General features: G+C 30.6%; 2 protein-coding genes across 2 annotated transcripts; both read left to right on the forward strand.

Moving 5' to 3' along the window:
* The first annotated feature begins 4,972 nt into the window (after nt 1–4,972).
* On the forward strand, nt 4,973–7,618 carry LOC110114468 (cytochrome P450 71A9-like). Its single transcript, XM_020847354.2, has 2 exons — nt 4,973–5,875; nt 6,816–7,618. The coding sequence occupies exons 1-2, from the start codon at nt 4,973–4,975 to the stop codon at nt 7,428–7,430; spliced, it is 1,518 nt and encodes a 505-aa protein (XP_020703013.1). The 3' UTR covers nt 7,431–7,618.
* Nucleotides 7,619–11,193: 3,575 nt separating this feature from the next.
* Nucleotides 11,194–14,276, forward strand: LOC110114507 (cytochrome P450 71A9). Its single transcript, XM_020847422.2, has 2 exons — nt 11,194–12,276; nt 13,521–14,276. Exons 1-2 carry the CDS (start codon nt 11,290–11,292, stop codon nt 14,133–14,135), a joined length of 1,602 nt encoding a protein of 533 aa, XP_020703081.1. The 5' UTR covers nt 11,194–11,289; the 3' UTR covers nt 14,136–14,276.
* The last annotated feature ends 6,749 nt before the right edge of the window (nt 14,277–21,025 follow it).

A 21,025-nucleotide genomic window follows, 5' to 3' on the forward strand; every position in this document is an offset into this window, starting at 1 on the left:
CATATTCAAGGCTTCATTAAGTTGGATTATAATGGTGTGCTGTATGTTAATTGATATTGTTATTCTAATCTTTGTCATTTTTCTGTGTTAATCCTATATTTAAGTGTTTTTTGTTTAGAGAAATAACTATATAACAGTTATTATTTAGTTTTTGTTGTGAATAACTGTGAAGCAGTTATTACTTTTAGAGTTTTATATTTAGGTTTGGTCTGTACCGAAAAATACTCTAAATTCTCTGTTTGATTGCAGTTTTTCCTTTGGCATAAGAAGTGAAACTTTTCTTTGTGAAGGAAGAAGAAAGTTCTGTCCAGATTTTTTTTGTTCTTTGCTCTGTTTTCTTGTTCTTTGCTACAGGTACAATTCCTTCCAAACAGATATGTGTGATCTGGGTGGAGTTTTCCTCCAGTCTTTTGTTTTTCTGTCTCATTTCAGCTGTATTTGGATTCGTTGGTTGACTGGGTATTTCAAGGTGGTTCCTGGGCCTTTTTTTCTTGCCAGTTTTTGGCTTCGCTCAGGTGTTTCTGTGAGGGTGGCCCTCTGCTGTATGGCTCGTGTGGGGGTAATCAGTGGATCGAGGGTTATCTTTATTTGCTTTTTCCTTCGTGCTTTGGTTTTTTTGCAGGCAATGTGTTCTCTTCCTGCCTTATTCGAAATGCTGGGAGTATTTGGAGTTAGTTGAGAAGGACTTAATCCAGACATATCCTTATAGTTCTAGTTCTATTTTTGACATATTGAATGCTTTTATTTTTCTTTGCATCTTGTGCTTTGTGTTTCTTTTTGGCGGTTGCAGGAGTTGGGCTTCAAGTTGATTCTGCTGGTGGATTCTTGCTGCGGGGAGTTTTTTTGGTTGTTTTTTGTGTTCTCTCATTTTTTGGGTGCTTAGTCGTAGAATGTTTCTAGGTTGTATTGTATTGTTTACTAGATGGGCAACTCGAACTCCGAGGTTTTTTTTTTTTTGCTTTTTGGATTGTAGCTCTTTGAGCGGTAGTGGGATTGAGTTTCCCTTAAGGACTGTGTAATTTTGCCCTTATATTAACACGTAGGCCCCTTCTATGGGTTTTCTCAAAAAAAAAAAAAAAAAAAAAAAAAAAAAAAAAAAAACTGTAATTGAAATTAAGCAAACAATGATAATGAAAAGATAGCAGTATCGAAATTAGGGACAAAACAAAATGATGCAAGTTTTTTAAAAAAACTGAAAATAAATTAATTTTTTTAAGCATTAGAAGAATAAAAGCAACTCAATAAATAGCATGAGGCAAGATAACATCCGCATATTAAAAAATATCAAACTAAACATGACAAAGGTTGGAGGGACGGTAGTCGGTGGGCGACATAGATCAAAGAGATTGTAATCGGCGTGCGACAGAGATCAGAGGGGTTGTAATGGATGGGCAACGATAGTTAGAAGGATTGTAGTCGGTGGCCGATGGTGATTTGAGGGATCATAGTCTACGGACGACAGTTGGCAACCAGTGGAGATCTGTTGGTGATAGGCGGATGGGCAAATATTTGGTCGTTATAGGCTGACAAGTAGAGGTTCGGTGGTGATAGGCGGACATGTGGTGGTTCGGCGACGGTCGGCTACCGGGCAAAGGTCGGGCAAAGGTCCGATGGTAGGGCGGAGGTCTGGCAATGGTCGGCAGCTAGGCAAAGATCCGATGGCGGTTGGTGTTCAGCGGACGGTCGGAGGTCTGGCATCTGTCGACATATGGGTTGTTGTCTGGCAGCGGCCAACTGTCCGGCAGTGGTCAACGGACTGGCGGTGGTCCAACGATGGTCGACGGCCAGACATGTCTCATAGCTCTCTCCAATATTTTGTCAAAGGGCCCAAGCTTCCAAAGGTCGAAGCCATCTTAGTTGTAAGTTGAACTTCTCCTTTTACTATTTACATTCATCTTTAAAAGATAATATATATTTTTTTAAACTATGTTTAGGACAACAATGTAAAATTAATTTTAAAAAATGAAATTTTGTTTAGAGTGCCATGGGAAAATAAATTAGTATTTTTAATTATATTTAAAAATTATTTTCTTAAACCGGTGAGGAACAGAAGTTAAGTATCTTTCTTTCTTCTTAATCAATGTGCCAATGCTTCTTTCACATAAAAATCTATCATTATTAGAGCAATTTATGAGCCATACTACACCAATATCCTAAACATTAATGCTTCAATAATGCTGCCTTATATTTTTATTAGTCAAGTCGTTAACTTCTTTTTTCAAAACTTAACTTACTACTTTATAAATTTATTATAGAGAAAATAATTTTTTTTTTAAATTATAGAAAGAAACTTCCTATAATATATTTTTTTTAGTTGAGAAGAAGTAATGGACAAATATAAATTATGATTACTGTCTAAAAATTAAAGCCTTAATGTGAACGAAAAATAGTCAAGGAACCATCGAGTCGGGTCCCATCCAGAGTTGAAAAATAACCCAGGTTCTCCATCAAAGAGGCTTTGTGTTTTAAGATTATTATGAGATAACTATATATATTGTTGTTAAATTGTAAGTTTTATTTTTATCATATAGACTAATATAGTGATATAGAAATGTTAAATTATTTTATTAAGAATATTTTTAAATTTTTTGTAAATTTTTATTGTCTTAAGTTTTTGATAGTAACAAAAATTAAATTTGTTATTCCTTAAAATAAAACTTCTTTGTGTAGTTTGTTATGTATTTTCTTTGTAATTGAATTAGTTTTATTTTTGCTCATTATTCTCCAACTCTAATTATAAATTTAATATTTAAATAGTTGCCAAAAAGTAGGAAATTTATATTGAATATTTGTGATATTATGCATAAATGATTAGGAAGTATTCATAGTAAGAACAAATACATGACCAGCAATAATAATATGGACGATGACAGTTGATAAGAAATCAAAGAGTAATGAAGAAATTGCAAGAACTCAAGCAAGCCCCTAATAAAAACTATCACAGACTCATCCAATAAAGCAAATTTGAAAAGCTTAAATACCTTAAACAAGTTATAAAGGAATCACGAAGACTAAAACCTCCTATCTCACTTTGCTTCCACAGGAAACCATCCAAGCATGTGAAATGCAAGGATATATAATCCTAGCCAAAACATCAGTTAGCTTCAATGCCATTGCTATTTCTACAGAACCAAATATTTGAGAGAACTAGCTCGAGTTTTGGCCTGAAAGGTTTGAGAGAAGTGGAGTTGACTGCAAGAGGCGGAATTTTGAGTTGTTGCCCTTTGGCTCTGGTAGAGTAAAGTGCTCGGGGATCAACTTACTGATGGGGATTGTTGAACTTGCCTTGGTCAATCTCCTCTAATGTTTTGATTGATCAATACCAAATGACATGAAGATTGAAGATATCAATATGGAGGAAGCTATTGAAATCACAATGCACAAAAAAATATGCATTTTATATTTAAAAAGCTTATCTTTGGTGTTGACATTTTTTTTTTGTCTTCTCATTTGATTGAATTAAGGATAACTATAAATTTGAAAGTTTGTCTCTTTAATTTTGAAAAATTTGTATTTAACTTATTGTGTGGCTACTGGCATTCGGGCTGTCTCCATTAAGAACAAGTTGCGTAGAGATATTACTATATAAGAATGAACGAAGCTATATGTGATACAAATTTGGATGAGAGCTTAGTAATGATGAAATTTAGAGTAAATTTCTTGATATTATATATTATATTAAAATTTTAAAAAGCTTTGAAAAAATACTTTTTCCACTAAAGCCGTACATTGTTTTTAAAGAGAGGCTATTAATGGGTCCCACCTGTATTGTTCGTCAATTTTCTGAGAGTGCCACTTTTTGAAATTGTATGTTTTTTTTTAATAATAATAATATTTTCTAACCTAATCCTCCAATTAATCGTCTGCCATGACTTTTCAAAAAGCATTCAAAAATAAAATCGTGATAACTCTGAGAAACTACGGTATAGCTTCTGTAGAAAAGTTAGGTTCGTTTGGGATAGCTTTTTTATTGATTTCTAAAACGGACTTTTAATTTAAATATTTTTATTGGGAGATTTACCTACATACCACTTAATACTATGCTATTTACATATTTAAAACCTAAAATTTTAATATTACTTACATACCACCCATAGTTCATTTTCATACCAAATATGAGTGGTAGGAAAGAAATGTAAGTGGTATATTTGATATTGAAATAATATAGGGTGGTATTCATGTAATATTAAAGTTTTAGATGTTAGATGTGTAAATAGAATGTTATAAAGTGGTATTTATATAAATTTCCCTTTTTTATTTTTGTAATAAAACTCTGTTTTAGAAAGCAATTAAATAACCGTCCCAAATGAAGCCTTAAAATCATTCAAAAAGACACGTTCTTTAAAGCTTAAATGATAGGCTTGCCCTATCAAGTAGCTTTATAGTACAACATTTTTAAATTAAAAAAATTTATACTAAAAAATTGTTTAAACATTAAGAAAATTGTCTCAAATGGAATATAAGATTTAGACTTCTAATGTTTTATGGTGCACAATATTAGCCATTAAAAAGAAGCATAAAATTAAGTTGCGTGTCGTAGGCATAAGAATGTTCAAGTGCCTGAGGTGACTTTACAGTTAAAGTCAGAATTTAGTACGAGTATATATGTAACAAGCGTTGAGTAGCTTCAGTGATAAGATTATAAAAAGTCACATTAAATGATTTGATCATCTTAAATGATATCTTTTCAACAGTTTTCATCTGATCATAAGCAGTTTCGCACAAATAATATTTTTGCATCCGACTGAACCGGATGCCAGACCGATTTACGGTTCAACCGGTTGAACCGTCCTGTCCATTTCAGTTTTTAAAACCTGGTTAAAAAGATTAGTTTTGAAAAAAAAAGAAGAACATTGACTAATAAAAAACTCATAGAATTTAACTTGAACTTTAAAATAATTTGAAAAAAATATATATCCATATATTTTTTATTATAAATAGTCGTAAATTGCATCATCATATGAATCTGACGATGGAACAATTGGGCTTCTCCTACCTCCTCTTTCTCTCCCTCTTCCTCATATTCTCCTTCCTCTTACTCAACATCATCACAAAAACTAATGCATCAACAAACAGAGAGGTCCCTCCAGGTCCATGGCGTCTCCCCATCATCGGTAACCTTCATCTTCTCAATCTCAACAAGCTTCATCACTCCCTCATTAACCTCTCAAATAAGCACGGCCCTCTCATCCTCCTCCACCTCGGCTCCATCCCCACCCTAGTTGTTTCCTCTCGCGACATAGCCAAGGAGATCTTCACTAATCACGACCTCACCTTCTCCAGCCGCCCTCTCCTCACTGCACCAAACAAGCTTTCATACAACAGCTCCAGCATCTCCTTCGCTCCTTACGGCGATCTCTGGCGCCAAGCTCGCAAGATCGCCATGCTCGAGCTTCTCAGCTCTCGTCGTGTTCGATCTTTTGACTCTGTGCGAAGGGAAGAAGTGGAGAACCTCGTAGCCACTATCAAAGATCTCTCCATAGCTAACTTGAGCGAGTTGACGCTTTCATTCGTAAATAATGTGGTCTGCCGAGCGGCACTCGGCGGTTCTTTTAGAAAAGGAGGAGTATGGCTTCATCAGCAACTTTCAGAGACTCAAAGCCTGCTTGGTGGTTTCTGTGTTGCGGATTTCTTTCCCAGAATGGAATGGTTTGATCGATTAAGGGGCTTTCATGGGAGGTTGGAAAAGAATTTTACAGAGATGGATAAGTTTTTAGATAGAGTTATCGATGAGCATCTTAAAATGAGCGAAAAGGAAGAAGAGAGTGATGAGGAGGAGAAGGATTTGGTGCATGTTTTGCTAAGGCTCCATAAAGCTGCAATCCTTCATGGTGGTTTTCTGAGCAATGTAGATCATGTCAAGGCCATCTTAGTTGTAAGTTTTAGGGTTTTCTCCTTTTACTATTTACTTCTTGATTATATATAAAAATTATTTTCTTTAACCGGCTGGTGAGAAACAAATAAAGAATAAAATATCTTTCTTTCTTCTTAATCAATGGGCTAATGCTTCTTTCACATAAAAGTCATACATCCTTATCATAAACATTATTGCTTCAATAATGCTACCTTAGATTCTTATAAGACAAGTCGTTAATTTCTTTTTTCAAAACTTGTTGCATTTATTATTTCACAAAATGAAATTAAGGATTCATTTATTTGGGACAATTTTCTTATTGCCTTACAAAAATGTTATAGAAAAATAAATTTTAAAAAAATTATTGTAGAAAGCAACTTAATATTACAAAAATTTTAAAAGTAGATAAAAAAATAAGTGATAAATATTTGTTTTATTATTTATTATTATTATTAATTTTAAATTAGTGGATAAATCTAAACTATGATTACAATTTGAAAAGCAAAGCCTAATTATAAACAGAAAGTTATAAAGGAGCCATGGGATCTGGTTCCACCAAGAGTTGAAAAGTAACCCACGCTCTCTCATCAAAGAGGCTTTGTGTTTTAAGATTAATGTGCTGAAATGATTATGGGTGTTAAATTATAAGTTTTATTTTTATTATATAATGTTATAGAAATGTTAAATTATTTTAGTAAGAATATTTTCAAAAATTTTGTATATATATATTTTTTTTACTTAGGTTTTTGATAGTAACAAAAATTAAAATTGTTATTCCTTAAAATAAAAATTGCTTGTATTGATATTCTTTTTGTAGTTTTTATGTATTTTCTTTGTAATTGAATTAGTTTTATGTTTACCCTTTATTGTCCGACTCTAATTATCAATTTAATATTTATATAGTAGCCCAAAAGTAGGAAATTTTTATTGAATATTTGTGATATTATGTATGAATGATCAGGAAGTATTTATAGCGGGAACGGATACATCATCAGCAACAATAACATGGACGATGACACATCTAATAAAAAATCCAAGAGTAATGATGAAATTGCAAGAAGAGCTCAAGCAAGTCACTAATGGAAACTCTCATAGACTCATCCAAGAAAGCGAACTAGAAAAGCTTGAATACCTCAAACAAGTTATAAAGGAATCGCTAAGACTAAAACCTCCTGTCCCACTTATGGTTCCCCATGAAACCATTCAGGCTTGTCAAATCCAAGGATACATGATCCCCGCTTGTACACGAGTTATCTTCAATGTCGCTGCTATTTCCACGGACCCAAATGTTTGGGAAAAGCCGCTCGAGTTTTGGCCTGAAAGATTTGAAGGAAGGGATGTTGATTTTAGGGGACATGATTTTGAATTGTTGCCATTTGGCTCTGGGAGGAGACAGTGCCCAGGGATCAACTTTGCAATGGTGATTATTGAACTTGCACTAGCGAATCTCCTTCACTGTTTTAATTGGTCAATACCATATGGAATGAAGTCTGAAGATATCAATATGGAGGAGGCTATTGGAATCACAACACATAAAAGAGACGCGCTTTGCTTGGTTGCTAAATCTAAGTGGTGAGGAAGAAGCAAAACCTAATTATACATTTATATATGATCCTATATTTTACTAAGAAGTTAGAAGCATGAAATTAAAATATTATATTGTTATTGTTGTGGCATATAGATTTTGCTACATGTGTTTCTGATACAAATTCTGATGAGGTCTCAAGTCTTGTGGAATCTAGAGTAGTTGAGAGGGTGCTTTCACTGAAATCTAGAGTAAAATTTATAATATTATTTATTATGTTAAAAACTTCATTATCTTATACTTAAATATATAATTATGATTTCTCCTCCTCCTAGCATATATCTACTATTAGTAGCTGCCGCGACAAAGAAATTGTGATGAGAGCTTGATATGGGAGCTAAGATTTACTTACCTCAAAATCAGTTTGGTATTGATGATTTAAGCTAAATATTGTGTAATCATTAAGATTTTGTTCGGGACAGCTTTTTTACTGCTTGTTAAAATAACTTTTTAATACAAAAATTAAAAATTTTATACTAGAAAGCTATTTTAAGAAGCAGTAAGAAAGCCGTCCCGAATGAAGTCTTTCAGCAGATTTTTTTTATTATTTTGCTTTTCAAATAGGAAACACAATTTTTGTTTGGCAATAATTTTTTCACAATTTTTTTTAAAAAATTTGTGCTAAGAAGTTACTTTCTTCAACAACTTTAAAAAAATTACTTTCTACACAACTGTTTTATAATCATACTTATAAAAAGCTATAAACATCCCAAATAGATCTTAAATATGAATTAAATCTTACAATCATTCAAGATTAATGATATTTATCTCCTTATATTACACAAAAAAAATTATCTTAGAAGCTTTCAAGGATCAAGAAAATATATATTAACAATTTGGGAAATTTACATACATACCACTTTATAACATCTTATTTATATATCTAACACCTAAAATTTTAATCTTACATGCATGCCACCCTATATCATTTTAATATCAAATATACCATTTATATTTCTTTCATACAACTCATATATTTCATTTCTACCACTCATATTTGATATGAAAATGAATTATAGGTGATATGTATGTAATATTAAAGTTTTATATGTTAAATATGTAAATAGAATATATAAGGTGGTATGTATGTAAATCTCCCTAATAATTTAATTTGAGCACTTTAAAATTGAAGCTCATCAAAATAAAAAAAAATTAAAATCTCTCTATAAATTTTGATCGACATCAACATTTGATAAAGATGAGAAAATTAATCATATATCATCTTAATTGATATTTTCCCTACCTATATATTTTGACTGCAATAACTAAATTATATTTTCAATAATAAAAATTGTTAAGGCAAAGTTGTGTAATAAGACGTTAAGTTGATTTTCCTATAAATTCATTTGTAAAATATGAAGAGTCAATATACATAATTTAATATGCTAATTAAATTATAATAACTTTAGCAATAAATGGTAATTTATTCTTGTTTCATTGTTTTTTCTTATTTACAAACTTTTTCATTTAGACTTCATTTGGGGTAACTTTCTTCCTGCTTTCTAAAGTAGTTTTTTAGTACAAAAATTTTTTAAACTAGAAATTTTTGTACTAAAAAGCTTATTAAAAAGCAATAAGAAAGCAATTCCAAAGGAAGCCTTAGATTTCGTGTGGGACTACTTTCTTACTACTTCTTAAAGCAACTTTCAAGTAGAAAAATTTTAATTTTTGTACTAAAAAGCTACTATATATTTAATCTTTGTCATTAGACCTTGTTGGTTCTAACGTGCAAAACTACTTAAATGGGTTGTAGAAGCCTAATTTTCTTTGGACTCTAAACAAGACTCCTAGAAGAAATTTTCTTCATGATTAGGCCATAGTTGGAAAAAAAGTTGGACAAAGAGCTACTTATAAAATATATTAATATATATATATATATATATATATATAACATTCAAAATTTTATCTTAAATAATTATAAGATATTTTCTTCTATAAACTATTACAAAAAATTTTGTCTATAAATTTAATAGAATGTAATCTTTTAAATTATACAAAACACCTTATTATTTTGAAAAAAAAATTTATTGTATTTGTTATGCATGCTTATAAAGAGCTTTTGAACAAATTTATATTTGGATAATTCGACTATATATACGTACCTCATAGTAAATATAATTGGGCAGATATTTACATTATTTGTTTTGATAGGATCGACAAGTATGATAAAGAAGAGTTCCTAATTGAGCTTAATTTGGATGACATCGAAGTGACCAACTACTTGTGAAGGAAAAGAGGAGCTTATAATAGAGCTCATCGGGGGGAAGGTATCGACTTGAGTAGGATATGTTAAAAAGGAGTTTGTTGGGAAAGGCATGATCAACATTATTGTTTAGAGGCTAGTACGATGAAAAGTTCGAACTGATTGAGTTATAACTAGGTCTGAATCAAATTGAAACAAGTTTGAATTTAAATTAGTTTAAAATAATTTTGGAGGACTTCAACGTCAACTTGAACAAGTAGTTTACCAATATAATAGGTTATCCCTCATTGTAGGGCAATTTTATCGAAATAAGCTTTCAAGTATATTTCTCTCAAAAAATAAAAAAAAATACGTGTAGTATGAGATATATATAACCAATTTTTTTTTTCTTTTTATGTTAACAAAGTTATGATAGCTTTATGCATATAAGCTCTTTAGTTCACACATTTCTTGACCAATCTCATATATAACTAATTGTTAATACTATATAGTATAACAAATATTAATAAATAAAACAAAAAAAAAACATGCATGAAGACTGATTATTCATTAAGATATCCGAATATCTGATGTGATTATGTTGATCAACAATATGTGTTTCTTAAATTCATTAGAAGTTTTGTCAAACACAGAAAAACTTGCACAAATCAATATAACTCACTAACAACACTGGCCACCACCAACAATACTGACCACCACCACAACACCATTGTCGCTGTCGGTCTACCTGAGCCATTGCTTCACTAGCAACTACATCTACTACTTTGTCAACGATGACCTTCGTCACCACCATAGCAATCAATTTATTCAATATTCAATAAAAATTAAAGTAACATGTTAAAGATATATACGAAACATATACTCAAAATATCTATAGAAAAACAATAAATAATACTAATAATAATAATCAATACCAAATGGCCCTTAAACTATTAGAAAATATAATTAAACTATTATGAAAATCCAACTAAATTATTAGACAATTGTAATGAAAAGTATTAATTATGAATGACTAATGCTTTATTATCAAATAATTTTGATATATTTGTGTAATAATTTAGTTATAATATCTACTCAGTTAATTATATTGAGGGATAACAAGTAAATACCATAAATTAAAGACATATGTCACACCATTTGTCATCAAATTATGACTCTTAACATATTTGGCTATATATCCTAATTTTTATTGTAAGTAAATAGTACATTTTGGTATGATAGAAATTTCATGATCGATAACTTTTTCAATCTATCCCATTGTTAATTGCAAACTTCAATAATTTAATGTGACATGTATTCTTATAAGAATTGGTCAAAATTTTTTCTTAAATGCTACTGTTATTGTGCACATATTTCAAAAAAAAAAAAAAATAGATTTTTTATGTGATTATTTGTAGAAAATATTTTACTAATTGTTGATAAGTAAGTACGTTGTTGTTGCAAAAAAAAATAATTGAAGTGTCAAATGAATGACTCGATATGAAAAAACTATTACATGTGACGTCGAATGCATTCGGACGCTAACCAGAAGATGCCACATCATGTAATGTACAGTGCATTACATGATGTAGTGCATTAAGTAATGTGGTGGCTCCTGATTGACCTCTAGATGCATTCAATATCCGCACTTAATAATCTCTCCGACATATGAGATGTATATATGCCAAATCTAAAACCTTAATTTTCATGTATACCTGTGTGGACATAACTATGGAACAACAAGTCTTCTTCTATCTCCAACTCCTCCTCATCTTCCTCATCTCCTTCCTCTTGCTCAACATCCTAGCAAAAACTCATAAGACAGAGAAAAAGAAGGATCCTCCAGGTCCATGGCGTCTCCCCATCGTGGGTAACCTCTTTCTTCTCAATCCCAATAAGCCTCTCCGCTCCCTCATCAGCCTCTCAAATAAACACGGCCCTCTCATCCTCCTCCACTTCGGCTCCATCCCCACCCTTGTCGTCTCCTCCGGCGACATAGCCGAGGAAATCTTCACCAAGCATGACCTCACCTTCTCCGGCCGCCCTTTTCTCACCGCAGCTAAGAAGCTCTTATACAACAGCTCCAGCATCACCTTTGCTACCTACGGCGACCACTGGCGCCAAGCTCGCAAGATCGCCACGCTCGAGCTTCTTAGCTCTCGTCGTGTTCGATCCTTTGAAGTCGTGCGAAGGGAAGAAGTGGAGAAGCTCGTAGCCACTATAAGAGATCTCTCAATAGCTAACTTGAGCGAGTTAACGCTTTCATTCGCAAATAATGTGGTTTGTCGAGCGGCGCTTGGTGATGAGTTTGGAGATGGAGGGTATGGTGGAAAAGGAGGAGTATGGCTTCATCAGCTACTTTCAGAGACTCAAAGCTTGTTCGGTGGTTTCTGTGTAGCAGATTTCTTTCCTGGGATGGAATGGATTGATCGATTAAGAGGCTTTCATGCAAGGATGGAAAAGAATTTTGAAGAGATGAATACATTTTTTGATAGAGTTATTTATGAGCATGATCTTAAAATTAGAGAAAAAGAAGAAGAAATAAGAGGTGAGGAGGAGAAGGATTTGGTGCATGTTTTGCTGAGGCTCCATAAAGCTGCAGTCCTTCATGGAGGTTTTTTGAGCAATATAGACCATGTCAAGGCCATCTTAGTTGTAAGTTCAACTTCTCCTAATTTTTTTTCTATTTACATTCATATATTTATAAGGTAAGTATTTCTAAAATTCTGTTTAGGGAGACAAGAGAAAATTAAATTGTTTATAAATATTATGTTTTTAACCGGTGAGAAATAAATAAATAGCAAAATATCTGACTTTCACATAAAAATCATAATTGGAGAAATTTATGGGCCATACATACGGTAATCTTTTTTCAGAACTTGTTGCATTCATTAAAGGTGAAGGGGAAGCCATCATGGAACCATCAGGTCGGGTCCTACCCAAAGTTGACGAGTAGCCCGAGCTCTCCAATCAAACAGACTTTGAGGTTGTTTAATTGGAAGTAAAGTAGGCGTAAAATATTTTAAATGCAAGAATTTTGAAAATCTTAATGTTTGGTTTGAAGAAAAAATGAATGCAAAGTAAAATAAATATATTGTAAATCTTTTTAGTTCATTTTTGAGATAAATTAACTTGATTTTGAGCGATAATTATTTACACTGCAAGAAAGCTCACTTGAACACTGCCACCACATGCCGACCAACACTTTCAGTTAGTGCCACCAACCACCGGCCATCACCTACCTCCGACCGCCTTTACTTGCCGTTGGCCACTACCGTCGGCTGCTGCCACGTACCCACCGCCATCCATCACAGTCGTCGGCCACCACCCACCGGCCACAAGCCCTCCTCCACCCACAGGCGGCCATCATCGATATCTGACCTCATCTTTGGACTTTATACTTCATTCTTTTTACTTCAAACAAAACAAAAAAATACATTCACATATATTTATATAATTTACACCCATCCAAGCAGCTTCAAAGTATTACTTTTGTAATGTATTCCTTTTTTAGCCAACCAAACAATCCCTTTGTATTTTACGATTGCCCTCTAATTTGAAATGCCTCTATTGTTGTTAAATTATGAAGTTTTATTTTCATCACAAAGAAATGTTACATTATTTTATCAAGAACATTTTCAAAATTTTAGTTTTTTTTGTCCTTAGTTTTTTTATAGTAAAAAAAATTAAAATTGTAATTCCTTAAAATAAAACTTCTTTGTGTATTATTTGTGTTATATTATTTATATTTTATTTTTTTATGTGTTTTCTTTGTAATTGAATTATTTTTATATTTACTCATAATTATTGGGCTATAATTATGAATTTAATATTAAAAAAGTTGCCCAAACTTAGAAAAGTTATATTGAATATTTGCGATATTATACATTAATGACCAGGAAGTATTCATAGCTGGAACGGATACATCATCAGCTACAATAACATGGACAATGACAGAGCTGATAAGAAATCCAAGAGTATTGAAGAAATTACAAGAAGAACTTCAACAAGCCACCAATGGAAACTCGCACAGACTCATCCAAGAAAGCGAACTTGAAAAGCTAGAATACCTCAAACAAGTTATAAAGGAATCACTAAGACTAAAACCTCCTGTTCCACTTTTGGTTCCACGTGAAACCATCCAGGAATGCGAAATCCAAGGATACACGATCCCTGCTTATACACGAGTTATCTTCAACGCCGCTGCTATTTCCACAGACCCAAATATTTGGGAGAAGCCCCTCGAGTTTTGGCCTGAAAGATTTGAAGGAAGGGATGTTGATTTCAAGGGACATGATTTTAAGATGTTTCCTTTTGGCTTTGGGAGGAGAAAGTGCCCAGGGATCAACTTCGCGATGGTGATTGTTGAACTTGCCTTGGCCAATCTCCTCCATTGTTTTGATTGGTCAATACCAAATGGAATGAAGGCTGAAGATATCAATATGGAGGAGGCTATTGGAGTTACCACACACAAGAAAGAGGCGCTTTGCTTGGTTGCTAAACCTAAGTGGTGAGGAAGAAGCATAACCTAATTATATATTTATGTATGTTCCTATATTTTTCCATGATATTCCAAGCTTGAAATTAAGCTATCATATTGTCATATCAAGCTGAATTTATTGTTTCTAAATATAACTTAGAAAAAATTATGAAAATTTCAGCGCTTTAATATATATATATATATATATATCATAGAGATATTGCTATATAAGAATGACCAAAGATAAAATGTGAAATAACTTTTGATGAGCTCTTAGTACTGATGAAATTTAGAGTAAATCTCTTGATATTATATATCATATTAAAAACTTCTTATCTTAAACCTAAATATAAAATTATATTTAAAAATTATTCAAACCAAAATAATGATTATCAATCATATATTTTTCTTAATAATATATTTATCATATTTTAATAATTTTTTCTCCTTCTAGCACCAATTGTTAATAGCTTTCACTGGACAATAACAAGAAATAGTAATGATGTTTATCATCTTATTAGATCTCAATTCAATCCTACAATCATTCAAAATTAATGATATTTATCATGTTAGACATAATTTTTTTCTCAAATTTTTAAAATTTTTAGCAATCCCAATTATCCCACACCTACTAATAATATAATTTTTTAGTAAAATATTCTAATTAATATGTAATTATATAGATGAACTCAAAACTCAAAAGCATGTATTTTTTTTTCTTTGAATTTGTTAAGTTTATAAGATGACATGCATGATGAAATAAGCTAAATCCAAAACTAATTGCCAAACTCTTCATATGTGACCAATCTAATCCTAAACTATCAGATTTCTCTAATTTAATCTATCAACTACTCATGCTTAAATTGTAATAAAAGAACTAATCCTAAGTTAGTTCCAGAGGGATTATTTTGGAATCATTTTATTTAATTGAGAGATTAAGGTTTTATTTGGGACAGTTTTTTTATTACTTCTTAAAACAATTTTTTAGTACAAAAATTTTAATTTTTGTACTAAAAAATTATTTTAAAAAGCAATAAAAAAACGTTCTAAATTGAAAAAAATATATGAAACATTGGGACTCAATTGATCACATATAGATAATTAGATGATTTTGTTTGGGCAGCTTTTTTAATATTTTTTAAAATAGCTTTTTAGAAAATAGTATGAAAAATATCAAAAAAGAGGCCGTACATTGTTATAAGAGAAGTTAATAAGGGGTCCCACCGCTATTGGTAGTCAATTTTGTGAGAGTACCAGTTTTTGAACCATCCAAATCCTCCAATTAATCGTCTGCCATGACTTTTCTTGTTTGGCTCTGAGAAATTGCGGTATAGCTTCGGTAGAGAAGTTAAAAGCATGTAGAAATTATGATAACAAATAAGTGGTTGTACGTCGGAAAAATAAAGCAGTAAGAAAGCTGTTTCAAACGAAGCATGACAACTTTTAGCAGCTATTTTGCCGGTGCTTTTAAGAAATTTTCGTACTAGAAAACTGCTATAGAAAGTAGCAAGAAAATTAGTCTCATATAAAACATAAGAATGAAACCTACAATATTTCATGATGCAAAATATTGATCATTAAAAAGAAGCATAAAATTAAGTTACGTGTTGTAGGCATAAGGATGCTTAAGTGGATGAGTTGGCTTTAGACTTAAAGGTAAGATTCGAAACGAGTATATATGTGCTAAGCTTTGACTAGCTTTAGTTGTAGATAAGATAAAAAATAGTCACATTAAAGGATTTGGTCACATAAAACATTGGCCTTTCAATGTATTTAAAGAAAGATAGAGGACCTAAACTTGGTTAAAAATTACTAAAAAAATATATTTTTAATTACATTTAAATTTAGAATTTGGCTTTTAATAGAACATAATAGAGAAAGTAATTTTTTTTAATTATTAAAGAAAGCAACTTTCTATTACATTTTTTTTAAAGTAGAGAAAAAGAAATGGCCAAACACAAATTAGGATTGAAGTCTAAAAAAAGCAATGAGAAAGCTATCTCAAACTAAGCCGAAGGCTTCGTTTTATTTTTATCATACAGTGATATAGAAATGTCAAATTATTTTATTAATAATTTTTTGAAACTTTAGTATATTTTTATTGTCTTGGTAGTAACAAAAATTAAAATTGTTATTTCTTAAAGTAAAATTTTTGTGTTGATATTCTTTTTGTAAAATTTTTATGTATTTTCTTTATAATTGAATTAGTTTTTTTTTTGCTCATCATTGTCCGACTCTAATTATCAATTTAATATTTAAATAGTAGCCCAAAAGTAGGAAATCTATGTTGAATATTTGTGATATTATGCATGAATGAGATCATGAAGCATTCATAGCGATAACATATACATCATCAACAATAATATTATAATAACATGGATGGTGAAAGAGTTGATAAGAAATCCAAGAGTGATGAAGAAATTGCATGATGAACTCAAGCAAGCCACTAAAGAAACTATCACAGACTCATCTAAGAGAGCGATATTGAAAGTTTGAATACCCCAAACAAGTTATAAAGGAATCACTAAGACTAAGACCTCCTATCCTACTTTTGTTTCCACAAGAAACCATTCAAGCATGTGAAGTCCAAGGATACACAATCCCTGCCAAAACACGAGTTATCTTCATCATTGCTACTATTATTTCTGCATATCCAATTGTTTGGAAGAAGCCAATTGAGTTTTTGCCTAAAAGGTTTGATAGAAGTGGAGTTGATTAAAAGGGGCAGGATTTTGAGTTGTTGCCCTTTGGCTTTGGAAGGAGAGAGTGCACAGGGATCTACTTCACAATGGTGATTGTTGAATTTGCCTTGGTCAATCTCCTCTATTATTTTGATTGGTCAACACCAACAAAATGAAGGCTTAAGATATCAATATGGAGGAGGCTATTGGAATCACAACACACAAGAAATAGGCACTTTGCTTGGTTGCTTAACCTAAGTGGTGAGGAAGAAGCATAACCTAATTAATATATCTATTATCATATATTTAGTGGAAGGAAAAAAAATAAAATAAAAAGATAAACCAAAATAAAATTTATTTTAATAAATCTTCCCTTTGATCTTGCCATTTGTTTTTTTTGTTGTCTTTTCAATTTATTTAATTAAGGATAGCTATACTTTTAATCATCTTTTTCCTCCTACCACCAAATTGTTAATAGCTTCTACAAAACCAGAACAAAGAAATAGTAATGATATTTATCATCTTCTTAAATCTCAATTCAATCCTACAATTATTCAAAATTAATGACATTTATCATCTTAGGGTTTACCTATGACGCCCTAGAATCTTTCTCTAATCTTCTGTAATGTTTTCATTTGGATTTTTTTTTTTGCCTTTTAAATTGATTGAATTAGGGATAAGTGGCATTTTAGCCTTTTAGGGTTTACCTGTGACGCCCTAGAATCTTATTTGTAAGAATTATTCTTTAATTTTTTAATAAATAACAATCAGAGCTATTTAATTTCTTTTATCAATATAAATACCAACGAAAATAAAACTATCAATCAAAACATCTATATTTATTTCTCAAAAATTAAATATATTACTCATGATATATACAATCAGATTATAATTATTATGTACTGAGTATAAAAGAATAAATAAAATAACAAGAATATGAACTTGAAGGATCATGGTCAATCTCTCACTCTTGTTTCCTTGTCATGACCTGAAATCATTTAACAAAATATAATGAGCTCAAGAGCCCATCAAGTAACCAAATCCTACAATTGAACTCAAAGCATGAAAAAAGAGCAATATGCATGTCAACAATCAAATCATAATAGTAATAGTATATGATTATGAATCTGTGCAAAAATAATAAATCTCATATGCAGTAGTAGTAGAATATGTAAACAGTAAAATAGTAGATACAAAATGCAGTAAAGTAATACAATAGAAAAACTAGTAAACAATAACAAGTGTCGAATTGATAAAACAATCGTCGTAGCAGTTCTATCAATCAGTAAACAAATAGTATAAAACGATTAAACCAAAGCATCATTAAAGTCTGTCAAAATCATATCAATGAGATAAAATTATAGAGGAGTGTACATGTACTATCTGGTTATTTTATTTCAGCATAAAATTAGTTATATGCTTAGTATTTCACATGCTTAATTAGTATTAGTACAGTGAATCAATAGTGTCAAATATTATCGATATCTATATCAGTAACAATCTAGTTATAGTACTAATAAATAATACACTAATAGTAAATACTTGCAGTAGCAATAAATCCATACATAAATAAAAATAATACCTCAATAATATGCATTTCAATTGCCACACTAAACAAGTACAAAGTTTTAGTTTAAGAGGTATTTTTTAGTATTGTATCATTATCAGTAAGCTGTTGGCATAGTAAATAGAGTCATCATTCTTTACCCGTTGACACAATAATCATCTCTTTATACCTCCCAATTAGTATATCATGTGAATCAATCGAGAATAATATCAAATCACATATTTAAAGGAAAGCCCGTCGGCCAACCATCATGTACAAGTAAATCGGTCTTCAACTAACGTAAGTGAATAACCAATCTACTTATTTTTTCTCACACACACATTATTATTATAATATTATAATATTAATAACGACCACATATTCACCCTCATTTTCAATGTATTGTAGTAAATCATAATTAGGCTTAATTATGAAAGTGTCAAAATGTACTAAAGACAGACAACATAAAACCCTAATGAACAAAAATTCATATTTTCATAAATTTACTAAATTACAAGAGATCATACGTAAAAATATTCTAAAGCTTTAATTGAACTAAAACATTATTTTTAGATGTCAAAATAGAATTTTGAATTGATAAAAATTATTATTTTTTAAATCACCTACCAAAAAATATCAACTAAATACTCAAAATATTTATAATCTCAATCTCTATAACATATAAATAGTTACATAGTGAATGTTTTATCAATACAAAATTATTCTTGTTTTCGGTAACAAATACATAAACTTAATCATAAAAATACCAAATATATAAAATCATTGAAATCAGAAATAGTGTAATGATTCCTTATAGCGGTGATGAACAAATCTCCCAAGAGTTCAAACTGACAAAAATCACTTTACGGTCTCCAAATCTTTAATTTCTTTCTCTCTCTCCTCTTATTTCTCCTTATGATTCTATGTTAGCATAGTTAAGGAAGAGAATAAAAAAGCTTTAATAACTTGAAATATTTTATAATAATATATATATGTATATATATATATATATTTTAATTTAATTAATTTTTAATATAAAATTCATATAATTTTTTTAGGGCTTCAAAAATTATACAAAATTTTTATAAAATAGTTCATTTTATTTAATTTTTTTTTATGAAATCGGTTTGCAAAACAAACACAACGGTCTAAATTAAAATCCTCACTTGTACCGATAGGTCTTAATTTCGTAAGGATTTGCACCAGTACAAAAAAATTATGACAAAATTGATGTAATTAAATCACTATAGTGTCTATGTTATGAGTAAGAAGGTTTGTGATTTGTACTTATAATAGCTCCTAAAAAAATTATTTGACTCGGTTAAAATATAGCATGTTACCCTATCTCTTTAGTTTTAAAAGATTTATCTTTACTTGTTGTGTTGTTGTTAGCATTTGGGCTGTCTCTATTAAAAAGAAGTGGCATAGAGATATTGCTAAAAGTGAGTGACCTAAGATTCATATCTGTGGTGGAATAAAGAGACTTGAGGGTGCTTTTAGCTTTGAAATTTAGGCTTTGTTTGGGACGACTTTCTTCCTGCTTCTTAAAGCAGCTTTCTAGTTCAAAATTTTTAATTTTTATACTAAAAAGCTGCTTTAAGAAGCAGTAAGAAAGCCGTCCCAAACGAAACCTTAGCTTCTGTTTGGGAAGGCCGGAAATTTCTATAAAGTTTGTTGTGACGTTGATTATAAAAAGAGCTTTCTGCATCCATTTTTTTTTTGAATAACCAATCTACTTATTTTTTCTCACACACACATTATTATTATAATATTATAATATTAATAACGACCACATATTCACCCTCATTTTCAATGTATTGTAGTAAATCATAATTAGGCTTAATTATGAAAGTGTCAAAATGTACTAAAGGCAGACAACATAAAACCCTAATGAACAAAAATTCATATTTTCATAAATTTACTAAATTACAAGAGATCATACGTAAAAATATTCTAAAGCTTTAATTGAACTAAAACATTATTTTTAGATGTCAAAATAGAATTTTGAATTGATAAAAATTATTATTTTTTAAATCACCTACCAAAAAATATCAAATAAATACTCAAAGTAGAATATGTAAACAGTAAAATAGTAGATACAAAATGCAGTAAAGTAATACAATAGAAAAACTAGTAAACAATAACAAGTGTCGAATTGATAAAACAATCGTCGTAGCAGTTCTATCAATCAGTAAACAAATAGTATAAAACGATTAAACCAAAGCATCATTAAAGTCTGTCAAAATCATATCAATGAGATAAAATTATAGAGGAGTGTACATGTACTATCTGGTTATTTTATTTCAGCATAAAATTAGTTATATGCTTAGTATTTCACATGCTTAATTAGTATTAGTACAGTGAATCAATAGTGTCAAATATTATCGATATCTATATCAGTAACAATCTAGTTATAGTACTAATAAATAATACACTAATAGTAAATACTTGCAGTAGCAATAAATCCATACATAAATAAAAATAATACCTCAATAATATGCATTTCAATTGCCACACTAAACAAGTACAAAGTTTTAGTTTAAGAGGTATTTTTTAGTATTGTATCATTATCAGTAAGCTGTTGGCATAGTAAATAGAGTCATCATTCTTTACCCGTTGACACAATAATCATCTCTTTATACCTCCCAATTAGTATATCATGTGAATCAATCGAGAATAATATCAAATCACATATTT

Source organism: Dendrobium catenatum, unplaced genomic scaffold (assembly GCF_001605985.2).
Source record: "Dendrobium catenatum unplaced genomic scaffold, ASM160598v2 fragScaff_scaffold_1608, whole genome shotgun sequence".
Taxonomy (NCBI): domain Eukaryota; kingdom Viridiplantae; phylum Streptophyta; class Magnoliopsida; order Asparagales; family Orchidaceae; genus Dendrobium; species Dendrobium catenatum.

Coding starts and splice junctions, on each gene's coding strand:
- LOC110114468 (XM_020847354.2), top strand. CDS start 4,973: ATGGAACAATTGGGCTTCTCCTACCTCCTCTTTCTCTCCCTCTTCCTC. Junction 5,876..6,815: donor ATGTCAAGGCCATCTTAGTT/GTAAGTTTTAGG, acceptor ATGAATGATCAG/GAAGTATTTATAGCGGGAAC.
- LOC110114507 (XM_020847422.2), top strand. CDS start 11,290: ATGAGATGTATATATGCCAAATCTAAAACCTTAATTTTCATGTATACC. Junction 12,277..13,520: donor ATGTCAAGGCCATCTTAGTT/GTAAGTTCAACT, acceptor ATTAATGACCAG/GAAGTATTCATAGCTGGAAC.